Source organism: Erythrolamprus reginae, chromosome 1, assembly GCF_031021105.1.
Source record: "Erythrolamprus reginae isolate rEryReg1 chromosome 1, rEryReg1.hap1, whole genome shotgun sequence".
Taxonomy (NCBI): Eukaryota; Metazoa; Chordata; class Lepidosauria; order Squamata; family Dipsadidae; genus Erythrolamprus; species Erythrolamprus reginae.
Genome location: NC_091950.1, coordinates 34,358,935 through 34,375,125, shown reverse-complemented (window position 1 = coordinate 34,375,125; position 16,191 = coordinate 34,358,935). Strand labels below are relative to the sequence as shown.

General features: G+C 39.5%; 1 protein-coding gene across 2 annotated transcripts in view; it reads left to right on the top strand.

The window, feature by feature from the left end:
* The first annotated feature begins 379 nt into the window (after positions 1 to 379).
* The window catches only part of NEMF (nuclear export mediator factor), a 52,827-nt gene continuing 37,015 nt past the window's right edge, over positions 380 to 16,191 (top strand). Inside the window, exons 1-11 of one of the 2 annotated variants that reach the window (XM_070748967.1) lie at positions 380 to 1,292; positions 1,427 to 1,529; positions 3,950 to 4,018; positions 5,733 to 5,835; positions 8,069 to 8,194; positions 10,983 to 11,131; positions 11,900 to 11,967; positions 12,977 to 13,060; positions 14,049 to 14,122; positions 15,732 to 15,802; positions 15,886 to 15,961. In XM_070748967.1, coding sequence (XP_070605068.1) covers positions 3,960 to 4,018; positions 5,733 to 5,835; positions 8,069 to 8,194; positions 10,983 to 11,131; positions 11,900 to 11,967; positions 12,977 to 13,060; positions 14,049 to 14,122; positions 15,732 to 15,802; positions 15,886 to 15,961 — 810 coding nt within the window. In that variant the 5' untranslated portion in view covers positions 380 to 1,292; positions 1,427 to 1,529; positions 3,950 to 3,959. Of the gene's footprint in view, positions 1,293 to 1,426; positions 1,530 to 2,042; positions 2,223 to 3,949; positions 4,019 to 5,732; positions 5,836 to 8,068; positions 8,195 to 10,982; positions 11,132 to 11,899; positions 11,968 to 12,976; positions 13,061 to 14,048; positions 14,123 to 15,731; positions 15,803 to 15,885; positions 15,962 to 16,191 lie in introns of those variants that run through there. The other variant, XM_070748958.1, reaches the window with a different exon arrangement.

Sequence of the window (16,191 nt, the reverse complement as noted above, 5' to 3'; positions counted from 1 at the left end):
GTATCACTATATTTAATGAGTATTTGGACTTTTAAAACCAACCCTTTGCATTAAGCAGTCATTCTATAATGTTTCTCAGCTGGAACTACATGTGATATCCTACCACTTTCTTCTACAGTACCAGTAGTACTGTAGAATTTTATGAATTTTTAATGGATTTAAAATTTTCAATGGATTTAAGCCCCCTTTGAAAAGCCGTGAAGTAGTGAATCCGCAAAAGATGAACCGCGAAGTAGCGAGAGATTACTGTATTCTCCACAAAGTCCTGATTAATACATGCCTTCAGCCAGCAAAGAGATACAAGTAGCATACATGGAATTCCATATCTGTTGACCAGAACAAAGCCAAAAAGAAATCATGCTACAACAATTGCCAAATTGTATTTAATAAACAACTTATAGATGATTGTCCACCCCCTACCTATCTTCATTTGGGCCAGAATAAATTTACTCCTCTTTATGGCAGTGTTTGTTATCATTGAAAATGTGTGGACTTCACCTAGAATTTCTCAACCAGCAATGGCATGAGGATTATCCCTCCTGGACTACTTAAGAATACGTAAAGAACAGCCACTATGACTTAATCTATGGATAGGTGAACTTCAAAAAAAATATTACTCTTCTCCTTATGATTTGGTATCATTTAGTGATACTATTTCAGTACTCTGTTCTTTGCTGCCCCCTTCAGACTGATAGGAAATGATTTAAATCATGACTTTAGTTTAGGCAAGAAGCAAACAGCTAGTACTGTACTCCCAGTTCCTGAGGAGGCTGGTGGATCCATTGAGTGACTGGTGATCCATAGCAAAAAAACAGTTCCTAGTCCAATATACAATTGTGACAGAAAAATCAGAAGTGGAACAAGTTGCAGATCCAACCATGCGGTTGATACAATACCTCAAGACTAGACAAATTATAACCTCTGCATGCAGAGCAAAATAAACGAAACAGATATAAAGTATCCTTCAAGTTGAATTTGTTTCCTGATAATTTATTGGACATATTTGTGTATATGGTTGTTTCTTGACTTCTTTTTGAATATCTGCAAACAGCGTTTGGAATATCTGCAAACAGCTGTAAATGTGTGCCAGTTGACAAAAGCACAAAAATGCATGTGGGCTATCACATGTGTGTGTGCTGCACATGAAATTGGGTCATAAGTACATTTTGGAGGGTTGGTCTTCTTTCCAATCGCTAAGCAATCAGTCGTAGGTCATGGACTGCTTGCACCAATGAAACCCAGCTCCTGAATTGGATTATCTATTGCAGTCCAAAATTGGGATTGTAGTACAGGTGTGTCTTTTTTTTTTACTACCCTAATCCTTAATTCAGGGCAGAATTGGGGCAACTTGAGCATTTACCAGCCAGCTGTCCTTCCTGGTGCCCATGTGGAGTTTGTAGCAGATATTTTTTTCTTTTTGCCTTAGGAGAAAAACATTTACCACTACCTAGAACTGAACTGTCAACCTTCTGAGTGGGAGATGAACATGTTTCACCACTAAGCCACAATACAACTTATATCTACTACAGGTGTGTATGCTTCAAAAATTACTTAGTAATAGTTTAGATTCTGCACAAACACATTATTAATTTCAGTACCTTTTCTTAAGAGTTCCACACATGCCTGAAAAAAAGATTGTACTTTAAGAGCCATAGTAAATTTAATTATTCCTAAAAATCCAAGACCGGTTCTTTGCGAATGTCTTCTATTTGTTCAACCAAGAAGGAAAAAAACCCAAGATTTTCAACTAAAAATAAATAAATAATACATCTAAAGTAATATGTAGTGCTAATCCCCCCCCCCCCCCCAAAATCGTTGTACAGTATAGGATTTGCATTAAAACAAAACAAATCCTCTTCCCGATTTTTTAGGTCACCGCTTGAATAGCTGCACTTGGGCGCCCGTAGCTCCCAAATACACGTAGACTAATGGCGTCAACCAGAGTTCAGAGTCCCAAAGCCGCACAAACCGTATAGCGGAATTTAGTCGTTTTTGGTTCCGCCTTCCTTCGCGAAATAAAAGAAGTTTGGTCCTGCCATCTCGCCGTAGTTTCGTAATCTGGCGCGCAGGCGCACGGCCCGCTCGCCTCCTGTCGGAGGAGCGCCTGGGAACTACTGTAGGGAAGCCGTGTGAAGACCGAGCGGGGCTCGTTTTCCGTCCACCATGAAGTCCCGTTTCAATACGGTTGATATCAGGGCGGTTATAGCCGAACTGCGCCACAGGTACTGCTTTCGGATGTCTTTGTAAGCCACGCCCCGATGACTGCTGGCCCCGCCCAGTAATCCCTGTAGGACACGCCCCTCCCCATCAACCGGTAGCTTCCAAGCAATAGGCCCCTTGTGGCTTTCTAGCTTTCCCGTCTTTTGGTTGGTTCTATCCCTTCAGGGGGTTTCAGGCTCCGCTGCTCCCACTCGCTCATTTGCTTAATTTGGGAACTGTTATTTAAAATTCAATAAATAATAGTAAATTATTTTTTATAGTAAATATAATTATTTATTATAGTAAATTATAATGTTTATATAAAGCTTCCTTCATATTCCGAATCTTCTTTCGAAATACAGTATTCTAAAACATGGAATTTGTTGCACGAGTGGCTTGACAGAAGAAATAATATATATTAAACATTAGGAAATTAGTATTAAAATTGTAAGGACAAATGAATATAATAATGGATTATGTCAATTCTTAGAAATATATATATATAAGTTATGGTGTTATGATTAAGATCCTTAGAGATACATAGATTATAATGACAGTAGAAATAGGTAAAAATAGTTAAATAAGCGTAAAATCTTAGTCAATATATGTACCATAAAATAACCTTAAAGGTATAAATGTATGTATATATGTTTTGTTTTTGGTTTGTATTGTATAATGTTTTGCTTGTTTTTTCTTTTGTGTATTTTTTAAAGTTTATAAATGAATAAAAATATATTTTTTTAAAAAAATAAAGTTTTCTTCAACTTGAGCTTGATTCCTGGTGATTTCATGGACATGTCTAAAGAGGTTTTTGTTGCACTAATTTGGAAGTGGCGTGTTGTCATTGCCTTTCTTATAATTTGTCGACCTCCCGCTTAGTCCTGGGATTTCCTTGTGGTCTCCCTTCCAAGTACTAACCATGCCTGACCATCCTGCCATCTAACTGAATACAGTATAGGGAGTCCTCAACTTAAATTGTTTGAGTGACTGTTTGAAGTTACTGTGGCACTGAAAAAGGTAACTTTTGACCATTTTCACACTTACGACTGTTGCTACATCCCCTTACGGCCAAAGAGCTGAGGTGACACAGTGGTTAGAGTGCAGCACTGCAGGCTACCTCTGCTAGCTGTAGTTCAGCAGTTCAATTCTCACCACCGGCTGGCTCAAGGTTGACTCAGCCTTCCATCCTTCCGAGGTGGGTAAAATGAGGACCCAGATTGTTGGGGGCAATATGCTGATTCTGTAAAGTGCTTAAGAGAGGACTGTAAAAGCATTATGAAGTGATATATAAGTCTACATTCTATTGCTATTGCTATCCTCATGGCCATGTGATTTACATTCAGGTGCTTGACAACTGGTTCATGTTCCGGGGTCATGTGACAACCTTTTCTGATAAACAAAGTCAGTGTGGAACTTAACCACGTTCACTTAACTGTGTTCCTAATTTTACAGTTGCAGTAATTGATTTAACAAATGTTGCAAGAAAAGTTGGAAAGCGGGGCTTAACAAATTTCTCACAAGGACAGAATTTCTGGGCTTAATTGTGGTTGTAAATCGAGGACTACCTGTATGAGGCATAAGTTAAGTGCATGAGATCAGGTTTATCTCCTACTGAGTACATGGATAAATCTTTGTTGTGTCAACTTGTCTTTTGTAATAATTTGCTAAAGTGTTTATTAAAAATGAATTTTTCCCCATAACTGGATCAGAAATATATAGAGATCTAATTTCTTTTCTTTTAATTTTACAGCTTGTTGGGAATGAGGGTAAACAATGTTTATGATGTGGATAATAAGACATACCTAATTCGATTCCAAAAGTAAGAACAAAATTTCTTTTGTTTCCTTTTTTGGTTATTTCTGTTGGTGCTGATTTATTTTTCATATTTTTGAAATCCCCATCTCCCTCAGGATATCTTTTGTTGACTTACACACCAAGTGCCTTTTTAAAGCAAATGTACATTTTTCCCCAAAAAATAATGATATTACAAATTAATAGAAGTTTGAACGGCAGTAGTTTAGCTTATATTTATGTCAATGTTCAGTATCTTAAAATTGGCAAACAGGCTGTATGAAATATTTTTTTTAAAAAATCAGTGTTTAAAATAGTAATTTAAACCACAATATTTGACCTTTGACAAAGATTTAATGAGATCTCTTTAAAGAAAATCTGCCAGAATGTCTCTATATCATCTAGGCCAGTGTTTCCCAACCTTTTTTGAGTCGCGGCACATTATTCACATTTACAAAATCCTGGGGAACATTGAGGGGGGGGTGGTAAAAAAAAGTTTGGACAAAAAAAATGTCTCTCTTCCTCCCTTTCGCTCTATTTCTCTCTATCTCCCTCTTTCTCTTCCTTCCTTCCTCTTTCTTTCCCTCTCTCTCTCCATCCCTCTTTGTTTCTCCCTTCCTTCCTCTCTTTTTTGCTCTCTTTCTCTCTCCCTCCTGCCCTCCCTCTATGTCTTTCCCTCACCCTCCTTCCCCCTCTTCCTCTCTCTCTTGCTTTCTCTCTCTCTCTTCTGTCTTTCTCTCTCCCTCTCTCTTTCTCTCTCTCTCTTTCTTGCTATCTCTTTCTCTCTTTTTTGCTTTCTCTCTTCCCCCTCTTTCTTTCTCTCTCTCCTCTTGCTAACTCTTTCTCTCTCTTGCTATCTCTCTCTTTCTTTCTCTCTCTCTTTCTCATACACTAACCCGCAGCAACAGCATTGGGCAGTAGCCATGGGGCTGCGGCAGGGTAGTCAGCTGTGAGGCGGAGCTCTGGAACGGAGGCACCGACGGGGGCGGCTGGATGTGTTGTTAGACGCCGTACATGCTGGCGTTGCTCTGGGCATAGGCGTGGGACTGGAGCCTCCGTCCCGGCTCAAGCAGCAGGCAAGTACAAGCCACGCAATGCCAGCATGTACGGCGTACAGCAACATGTCCAACCGCTGCCGTCGGTGCCTCTGTCCTGGAGTTCTGGCTTGCAGCCGACCACCTTGCCACCGCCCAGCGGCTACTGCCCGGTGCCACTGCTGCCACCGCCCTCCCGTTACCGCCGCCTTTCCGCCGGGCCCCAAAGCTCACCTTCTGCCACCGCCAGGGAAGCTCCAGCCGGACGGGGTGCTGCAGCTGCCGGAAAACTTGGAAGGTGCAAAGAAGGAAGCTCAGCTTCCGGTCTCACAACTTTTTGCTCTTCGCACTCTCAGCAAAAAGTTGGGAGACCAGAAGCTGAGCTTCCTTCTTCGCGGCACACTTGACCATGACTCGTGGCACTATATCATACCAAGTAATCGTTTAAAGACCCTGACACAAATAATTGGATTGTGTGCCACTTTTGGGTGTTTAGTCAAATGACTAGCATATGCAGATTTATAGATTAATATTATGTATAATTTTGTTGTCCAAATTAAGGTTTGGAATTTAATCAAAAAGGAAAGCAAACTGGAAGTTTTGATAAGAAGAAAGGTTAACGTTTGGGTTTATATTAGGATTCTAGGAAAAAATGCAACTGCGGTATCTGTTGGTTTTTGTTTGTTTTTTGTTTACCTTGTCTTTTAGACCAGACCTCAAGGCTACACTTCTTCTGGAATCTGGCATTAGGATCCACATGACAGAATTTGAGTGGCCAAAAAACATGATGCCATCCGGTTTTGCAATGAAAGTAAGTTGAGTTTCTTTTGTACATGAAAGATTCCTTGCAGAAGGGTGAGAAAACAGAAGCTAGTAATTGTTGCTTTTCCTTTTGTAAATATCAATTTGCTTGGCAGAATTTGTTTTGGGATTAATAACAACCAGATACATAGATGGTGTTTTGCAAGATTGATAACAACAAGGCAGTTGTCTCTTCTCTGACTCAATTAGAAATTCTGCTACTTTACTTCAAACAGCAAAAGGATGAACACGGGGACTGAAAAAAAGTGACTTATGACCCGTTTTTACTTACAATATTTGCAGCATCCCTGTGGTCATGTGATCAAAATTCAGGTGCTTGGCAACTGGTTCATGTTTATAACGGTTGCAGTGACCTGGGGTCCTGCCATCACTTTCTGGCAAGCAAAATCAATGGGGAAGCCATATTCACTTACTGTGTTGCTAACAATTTCAGTGATTCAGTTGACTGTGGCAAGAAAAGTTGTAAAATAAGGCAAAACTCATTGAGCAAATGTTTCACTTAACAGTGGAAATGTTGGGCTCCATCGTGGTCGTAAATCGAGGACTACCTGTAATTCCATTTAGTTCAGTAAAGTTTAGGTGAGACTACATTTGTTTACAAATACTTCCCAATAAAACCTGGTTTGTAGTTTCATTATCCTCATAATTACATAGTACAGTACTGTATTTTCTAGGTACAGTGTACACAAAACAGGAACTCATCAAAAATGTCCTATTCTGATGCAGCATCTATTCTCTTACTCAGTCTCTGGATTAGGGCAGGGAAGGATCTTTTCCATTGTTATTATTTCATTTTTTGTTGTCCATGTTAGATATTGGACCCAGAGCTTTCAAAATGCAAAGTATATGCCACAGCTGCTGAGCTACGCACTTTCCCATGAGTGTAACTTCAATAGGATATTAACATTCTTTCTTAAAGTGAGATGAATTGTTAGACTGGCCATTTGAATTCATAACTGAGTTCAGGCCATACCATTTCCTAGAGTAGGGGTGGACAATGTGGGCCACTGGAGATACCATAGTTACCTCCAGCTCTTATCATTTGTAACCAGCATGGCCAATGCTGAAAGACGATGGCAGTTGCAATATCCGTAAGCCAAGCTTGCTATGCATTACATAGAATTTCATGTACTTTAGAACAGTTAGAACAGTTTTGAAATGTTCAAGGATCCTAAATGTGTAGGTTAGATGGTCTTGTTCTTATATATGGAAGAGTTGCCAACTCTCTCCTGGTCGAATGCACATACAGTGTGGTACCTCATCTTACGAACGCCTCTTCTAACGAACTTTTCGAGATACGAACCCGGTGTTTAAGATTTTTTTGCCTCTTCTTCCGAACTATTTTCACCTTATGAACCCAAGCCGCTGTTGCTGGGATGAAGGGGTTTCTTTTTTCCCCCTTTTTTGAAGAAAGAAAAGGGAGGGGCGGCTTGGAGGGGGAAAGACTTTGCATTAACAAAAGTAGGAGAACAGCGTGTTTGCAGAGGCACTGAAAGGTTGTCTTTTGAAGAAAGAAAAGGGAGGGGCGGCTAGGAGGGGGAAAGACTTTGCATTAACAAAAGTAGGAGAACAGCGTGCTTGCAGAGGCACTGAAAGAGTGTCTTTTGAAGAAAGAAAAGGGAGGGGCGGCTAGGAAGGGGAAAGACTTTGCATTAACAAAAGTAGGAGAACAGCATGCTTGCAGAGGCACTGAAAGAGTGTCTTTTGAAGAAAGAAAAGGGAGGGGCGGCTAGGAGGGGGAAAGACTTTGCATTAACAAAAGTAGGAGAACAGCGTGCTTGCAGAGGCACTGAAAGAGTGTCTTTTGAAGAAAGAAAAGGGAGGGGCGGCTAGGAGGGGGAAAGACTTTGCATTAACAAAAGTAGGAGAACAGCGTGCTTGCAGGGGCACTGAAAGAGTGTCTTTTGAAGAAAGAAAAGGGAGGGGCGCCCCCCCTTGCCTTTCTTCCTTCCCATTCACCCTTTAGCCTAGCCTTGCTTCTTCCACCCGCCCCCTTTAACTGCTCCTCCCTGCCCTCTGTTCGCCTCCCTTCTAAAGTTTGGGATTTTCCTGAAGGATTTGCAGGCATTATTTGCTTTTACATTGATTCCTATGGGAAACATTGTTTCGTCTTACGAACTTTTCACCTTACGAACCTCCTCCTGGAACCAATTAAGTTTGTATCATGAGGTACCACTGTAATTCTGCATTGTTTTAAGACGTCTTTTGTTTTTCATCAACAGTGTCGCAAACATTTAAAGTCCAGAAGACTTGTGAGTGTGAAACAACTTGGCATTGATAGAATAGTCGATTTCCAGTTTGGGAGTGATGAAGCAGCATATCATTTGATTATAGAGCTTTATGACAGAGTAAGTAGAGAAAGAATGTCTGAGACGGGGACCTGGGGATAGTCTCTTCCCTCTACAGGCCTTCTAAAAAAAAGGGTGGGAGGGAGGACTCAAAGTATCATCTTTTACTTATGGGACCATCTCCTGCCTCACGTATCCCAGCGGCTTGTCAGATCACACAGAATTGACCTTCTCGAGATCCCGTCAGCCAAACAATGTCGGCTGGCAGGGCCAAAGAGAAGAGCCTTCTCTGTGGCAGCTCCAGTCCTCTGGAATCAACTCCCACCAGAGATTCGAACTGCCCCCCCTCCCACACCTTTTGAAAGGCTTTAAAACATGGCTTTGCCAGCAGGCCTGGGGTCATTGAGGGTTGATGCAATTTGTGATGCAATTTGATGTTGTTGGTATTTTATATTGTAATTGTGATTGGAGAGAAAAATTTAAAAAATCTTTGCCGTATAAATAAATAAATCTCCTGGTAAATGCTCCACCTTGGTTCCTATCAGATGTGGAGATGAGCTCAAAGAATGTTTCGACATAACGGTAATGGTGGAAACTTAAACATTCCAACAAGGGGTCTTTCGTGTTCTCTGAGCTTGATTGTTTTTTGATAGGTGTTTCGTTACCCAAACTAGGTAACATCATCGGCGCTAGAAGAGAGTGGGAATTGTCTATGGAGATTCTCAGTCATCTAGGTTGTGGTTGTCCCAAAGGTGGTTTTTTCCAAGAGACAACTGGACTTTCTGGGTTTTTTTTAAAGACATTTCACTTCTCATCCAAGAAGCTTCTTCAGCTCGGAGCTTAGAGAAAAGCACCTTTGGGACAGAGTGGGATTTGAAACATAGAAACATAGAAGACTGACGGCAGTTTATTCCAAGGATCTACTATTCTTTCAGTAAAATAATATTTTCTCATGTTGCTTTTGATCTTTCCCCCAACTAACTTCAGATTATGTCCCCTTGTTCTTGTATTCACTTTCCTATTAAAAACACCCCTCCTGGACCTTATTTAATCCTTTAACATATTTAAATGTTTCGATCATGTCCCCCCTTTTCCTTCTGTCCTCCAGACTATACAGATTGAGTTCATTAAGTCTTTCCTGATAAATTTTATGCTTAAGACCTTCCACCATTCTTGTAGCCCATCTTTGGACCCGTTCAATTTTGTCAATATCTTTTTGTAGGTGAGGTCTCCAGAACTGAACACAGTATTCCAAATGTGGTCTCACCAGCACTCTATATAGCGGGATCAGAATCTCCCTCTTCCTGCTTGTTATACCTCTAGCTATGCAGCCAAGCATCCTACTTGCTTTCCCTACTGCCTGACTGCACTGTTCACCCATTTTGAGACTGTCAGAAATCACTACCCCTAAATCCTTCTCTTCTGAAGTTTTTGCTAACACAGAACTGCCAATACAATACTCAGATTGAGGATTCCTTTTCCTTTGCTTTCATTTTATATAGTAGCACTTGTCCTGTCAATGTTGGCAGGAGTAGCCCTGGTTCTTTGGATGAGCTGTTTACTGTTAGTTTGTTGGACAGTTCCTTGATTGCAGTATTGTTTGCTTCCTGGTTGTTGGCCTAATGTTAATCTTGGTGTTAATCTCTGCTCATCTAAAAATTAGGAACTCTGAATGATATATATGACTTCCTATTTCCTCATATCTTCCGATGCTGTCATTGGCTTATGGAGATGATTCTTGCCATTGTTGAGGGAAAAAAAACTTAGGAAGGAGACCTCCTTTTTTTTTTTTTAATAAATTTTTTTATTATTTTTCATAAAATAGACATACAGACATACAAACATTAAACATAGAGTGGGGATGTATCTCCCCGCTTCTTTTGAAAGTATACATTCAAATAGAAAAAAGAATACATAATCAAACATTTGTTAAATGTTAAAAAGTCTAGTAAAAAATTTTCAAATCTTAAATGCAATGTTAGTACGGTATAAGTAAAAATTCTTAATATGTTGTTTATGTGTAATATATTCATCTAATCAAACATTTAAACAAGTCTCAGTTACTAAACATACATAAAACAAAATTCTTAATATGTTGCTTGTGAATAAACTATTATATCATAATCATCAACAAATACATTTGAACTAATATTAATATTGTTATTACCTAAATAAAAACAGATCTATCTCTTATTTTTTCTTATCTAACCATTTATATATATTATTCCATGTTTCATAAAATTTAGTATCTTCTTGATCGTTTAATCGTCTTGTCATCATATCCATTTCGGCGCAATCTAATATTTTAGCTATAACTTCTTCTTTCTTGGGGATTTCCTCCCCCTTCCAGTTTTGCGCATATATTATTCTAGCCGCAGTTAATATGTGTATGATTAAATAAAGAGTTTCTTTCTTATAAGTCTGATTGGTAATTCCTAATAAGTAAAATTCCGGGGTGTTATCTATATCATGCTTTAATATTTCTTTTAATATCTTCTCAATCATCTTCCAATAAATTTTAGCTTTACCACATGTCCACCATTGATGGTAATAAGTTCCTATATCTTTCTTGCTGAAGGAGACCCCCTTCATGTCACATCTTGCTCAAACTCAGAAATATTTCTCTTTTCATCACATCCTCATTTATTATTTTAGGGCTTCCAAATTAACTTCTGATGCTGTCTCTTTTTCAAATTTTCTTACAGTATTTTGGAAATATTCCAGACATTTTACCTAAATAAACCTCTCTAGTTTGCGCAGGGGAAAATACACAGATCAAAATCTGAACTTCTGTGGGAAAAGTTTCGGATCTGCATTTTAATGACAAACTGCTCTGAATTTGTTGCAGGGCAATATTGTTCTTACTGACCACGAGTACCTTATTTTGAATATCCTGAGATTTCGCACAGATGATGCAGATGATGTCAAGTTTGCAGTGCGGGAACATTATCCAGTTGATCATGTCAAAACTGCAACATCATTGCCCAGTTTAGAAAGGTATTATTATTTTTTACATAGAGTTTACAATTGGGGCAAACTCAAAAAAAAAACACGTTTTAAGAAATCTAGTGGCTGGAAAGTAGGACATTTGTGCTGACATCTTTTTTTCCTCATTTTGCATTTTTGTTTGTAAGTAGTATGATAGGTTTTTGTAATACTTCTAATTTTATGTATAAAAAAAGAATCTTTGCCTCCAGAAGCTTGTGACTGGAATATGTTAAGGAGTATTTTGATAAAATAATGTACCTTTTCAAAAGGATATTTCAAAGACTTTCTGGCCCTAAGAAAAATAAATACAGCCTCATGGTTTGCAGTGAGAGAAACAGTATTGTAGTATGAAGTAGTGTGTAAAATTTAGTTCTCCTAAGATATTTTTTTTTCCTTGCTAAATGTTTTATTAGCTCATTTTTCAATAGGGAAAGCAAATAAATATTTTAAAGAACACAGAATGAAACTACTTCTAAATGAAAAATTTTGGCCATATTAAAGATTTACAAATGGACTGAATATGTATGAATTGGAGTCTGCTTTATTAGATCCATGAAATAACAGTATTTATCTCGAGTTAGGCTGTAATTAGCCATGGCAGTTGTACAGGAAGTTATTTTAGATCTGTTATGCAAATAATTCCTGTACATTATCTTTGTTTGAGTATAATTTGAATAACCTGTTTTTTAAAACAATATTCTTTGCTTAATTTTATTGCATGGGTTAACAGTATATTATCAGAATGCCTTCTTTATTATTTCTTCTCTCCTTTCGTAGGCTAACAGAATTAATGACAAGTGCACCCAAAGGAGATCAACTAAAGAGAGTCCTAAATCCTCACCTTCGTAAGTATCAATTTCTTCTATTTTTTTTAGAAAATTACAAGGTCATTCTTTATTTGAGGGTATGAAATAACAGATATGTATACATTAAAATGTTCAACTCTATTTTGAGAATTCTCATTTTAAACTTACCTTTAAAATAATCAAAATCGTCCCTCTGTTAAATATAACATTTCCAGTAAATGACGTGGAAGAAGTTACAGCTTTCTTCCTCAAATTTGAGCTTTTTTTAAAAAAAAAAAAAGTTGCGGCCCTATTTGGACCGGGAGTCATTGCTCACAGTCACTCATGCCCTCATCACCTCGAGGCTCGACTACTGTAATGCTCTCTACATGGGGCTACCTTTGAAAAGTGTTCGGAAACTTCAGATCGTGCAGAATGCAGCTGCGAGAGCAATTATGGTTTTCTGCAAGTATGCCCATATCACTCCAACACTCCGCAGTCTGCATTGGTTGCCGATCAGTTTCCGGTCACAATTCAAAGTGTTGGTTATGACCTATGAAGCCCTTCATGGCACCGGACCAGAATATCTTCGGGACCGCCTCCTGCCGCACGAATCCCAGCGACCGGTTAGGTCCCACAGAGTTGGCCTTCTCCGGGTCCCGTCGACTAAACAATGTCGTCTGGCGGGACCCAGGGGAAGAGCCATCTCTGTGGGGGCCCCGACCCTGAGATTAGGATTGCCCCCACCCTCCCTGCCTTTCGTAAACTCCTTAAGACCCACCTCTGCCGTCAGGCATGGGGGAACTAAAACACCTCCCCCTTGCCCATGTTATTTGTTGATTGATTGACTGTGTGCCTGTTTTTTATATATACTGTTTTTATGAGATTACTAATTTTAAATTGTAATTAGATGGGTGGGCATTGGATTTGGTATTATATACTGTGCTGTTTTTTATTATTGTTGTGAGCCGCCCTGAGTTTGCGGAGAGGGGTGGCATATAAATCCAATAAATCTAATCTAATCTAATCTAATCTATTATCTTTCTTTTTTTTCTTTAAAAAAAAACAGCTTATGGGATCACTCTGATTGAACATTGCCTTATAGAAGCAGGATTTTCGGGTAACATCAAAGTAGAGCAGATAGAAAGTAAAGGTAGGTATTGAAATTTTGAATGTGTTAATGTCTGGCATAATTTTCTGTGCACTATAATATTATGTAATAGTTATTTAAAACATGTCCCTTTTTAAAAAAAAGTCCTAGGGTTTGTGCAATTTTCTAGGCAGCCTGTTCTCTGACAGTCCTAGCTGTCTGGGGCAGAGGATATACAGGGATACCTTGTCTTACAAACTTAATTGGTTCCGGGATGAGGTTCTTAAGGTGAAAAGTTTGTAAGACGAAACAATGTTTTCCATAGGAATCAATGGAAAAGCGATTAATGCGTGCAAGCCCAAAATTCACCCCTTTTGCCAGCCGAAGCTCCCGTTTTGCGCTGCTGGGATTCCCCTGAGGTTCCCCTCCATAGGAAACCCCACCTCCAGACTTCTGTGGTTTTGCAATGCTGCAGGGGAATCCCAGCATCACAAAAGCAAGCACTTCGCTGGCAACGGAAGTCCGGAGGTGGAGTTTCCCAGTGAAGGGAGCACCAGTGAAATCACAGTATCGCAAAAACACTGAAGTCCTCGAAACCCCACCTCTGGACCTCTGTGTTTTTGCAATGCTGCGATTTCATTGAGGCTCCGCTCGCCGAGAAACCCCACCTCCGGACTTCCGTTGTCAGTGAAGCACCCGTTTTTGCGCTGCTGGGATTCCCCTGCTGGGATTTCCCTGCAGCATCACAAAAACACGGAAGTCCAGAGGTGGGGTTTCCCATGGAGGGGAGCCTCAGGAGAATCCCAGCAGCGTAAAAACGGGTGCTTCGCTGGCAACGGAAGTCCGGAGGCGGGGCATCCCAGCGGCAGCGATGGGTTTGTAAGGTGAATATAGTTTGTAAGAAGAAGCAAAAAAATCTTAAACCCCGGGTTTGTATCTCGAAAAGTTTGTATGATGAGGCATTTGTAAGACGAGGTATCACTTTACTGTGCCACAGCAAGAATGTGCAGTACTATACATTTTGAGTTTCAACACCTATTTCTTCTTCTAGATATTGAAAAGGTACTAGCTGCTTTACAAAAAGCTGAAGACTGCATGGGAGAAACCGAGGACTTTAATGCCAAGGTAGTTTATAATTTAGGGACAAATGCTTTGATTTTTATATCTGGTGCACTCGGTGAATTTAAAGAATTTCTTGTTTTGCAGCCGCATCACTGCTAAGGGGGAGATATCTTGAGTCTTTCTAGTTAAGAACCAAAGCTGCCAAGGGTTCTTTTGGAAATATCAGTAGTGGGATTCAAATAATTTAACAACTAGTTCTCTGCTCTAATGATATCTTCCAACCAGTTCACCAAACTGTTCAGAAAGTTAGTTACCGGTTTATCAGAGCCGCACTTTTGGAAGCTAGCCAGCCTAAGTAGCAAACCAGCCCAACCAGCTAACCAACCCAGCCAGCCAGCCACAGACCAATAGATATGGAGTTTGAAGTCTCCAATGAAATACAACAGCTGTAGGAAGTCTTGAAAAAATATATTTTCTTCTTATTTACATTACTAACTGTATTCTACTTTACTACACATATATCACGCTAGTATCTCACTACAACTATCTCAGTTACAATAACTCCGGGATTGTAGAATATCTACGAGACTGCCTTCTGCCGCACGAATCCCAGCAACTGGTTAGGTCCCACAGAGTTGGCCTTCTCCGGGTCCCGTCGACTAAACAATGTCGTTTGGCGAGACTCAGGGGAAGAGTCTTCTCTGTGGTGGCCCCGACCCTCTGGAACCAGCTCCCCTCAGAGATTAGAACTGCCCCCACCCTCCTTGCCTTTCATAAACTTCTTAAGACCCATATCTGCCGTCAGGCATGGGGGAACTGAAACATCTCCCTCGGGCCTATTCAGTTTATACATGGTATGTTTGTGTGTATGTTTGCTTTTAATAATGGGTTTTTTAGTGTTTTTTAAATTACTAGATTTGTTTTTATATTGTCTTTGTTATTGTTGTGAGCAGCCCCGAGTCTATGGAGAGGGGCGGCATACAAATCTAATAAATAATAATAATAATAATAACAACAACAACAACTCATAGGAACCAACAGAACAATACAGCAACTTCAGATTACACTTCACACAGAGCAGGATCAGAGAACAGAGGGAGCGAGAGCGAGGGCAGAGACTAACGCTCTTGCATATTTAAATACTTATCAATTAATGAGGTTGCTGTATGCTTAATTGCATTCTCTACGTAGGCCTTCCTTCTGCATTGAGATATTACCTCAGGATATGCTTAATCCTGACATGGTTCTCCCAAAGTGGTACAAACTAGCTGAATCTCACCACTGGCTAACACTATATCAACAAAAGAAGCTGGGGAAGTGAAAGTGAGGGAAATTTGGCCTTCAACACCATAAATGCTGTATCAAATATTATGCAGAGGAATTACACGTTGAGTTGCTTCATGCCATTTCTTAATTATTTTCCCCAAAAATACTGGTGTTGGGCTTACTACCTTGAGGCCACAATACTAATGTTTATGTCATATTTCAGTACTCTGGATGCAAAATGGCTAGCAGAAAACAACAACAAACAAACTGTAAAAGAGAACAATAACAAAAGGCCTCATTGAATTGAAGACCTGTCGTGGCTGACGAGGACACACTCTTACATTTCCAGCAGTAGAAAATAGATGTAACGCATAAGGATTTTCCTTTCCCTCCATCTTTTTAATAGGGCTACATCATCCAAAAGAGGGAGAAAAAACCAAGTCTGGAACCAAACAAGTCTCCTGAAGAAATCCTCACGTATGTATTTTGAGAGAAGTGGGTTTTGTGACTGTGCTGTGCCCTGGTGGTCAGCACACACTAACACAAAGCATTTCTTTCAGGTATGAGGAATTTCACCCTTTCTTGTTTTCGCAACACTCAAAATGTCCCTACGTGGAATTTGAATCTTTCAACAAGGTACAGTGCTATGCTCGGTTATATGTTATTATTAATTTTTTAAATAAGTTTTTATTCACAAATAGAAAAACAATACAATTCAAAAAGAATAGTAAATGACTATTGCAAATGTGTAAAGATGAACAGAGAGAAAAAAAGAGAGAAAAGAAAATAGAATAAAAAGAAAATAGAAAAAGAAAGGAAAATGGTTACATTGTACATCATTTCCATTTTGTTTGGTTATATGTTAT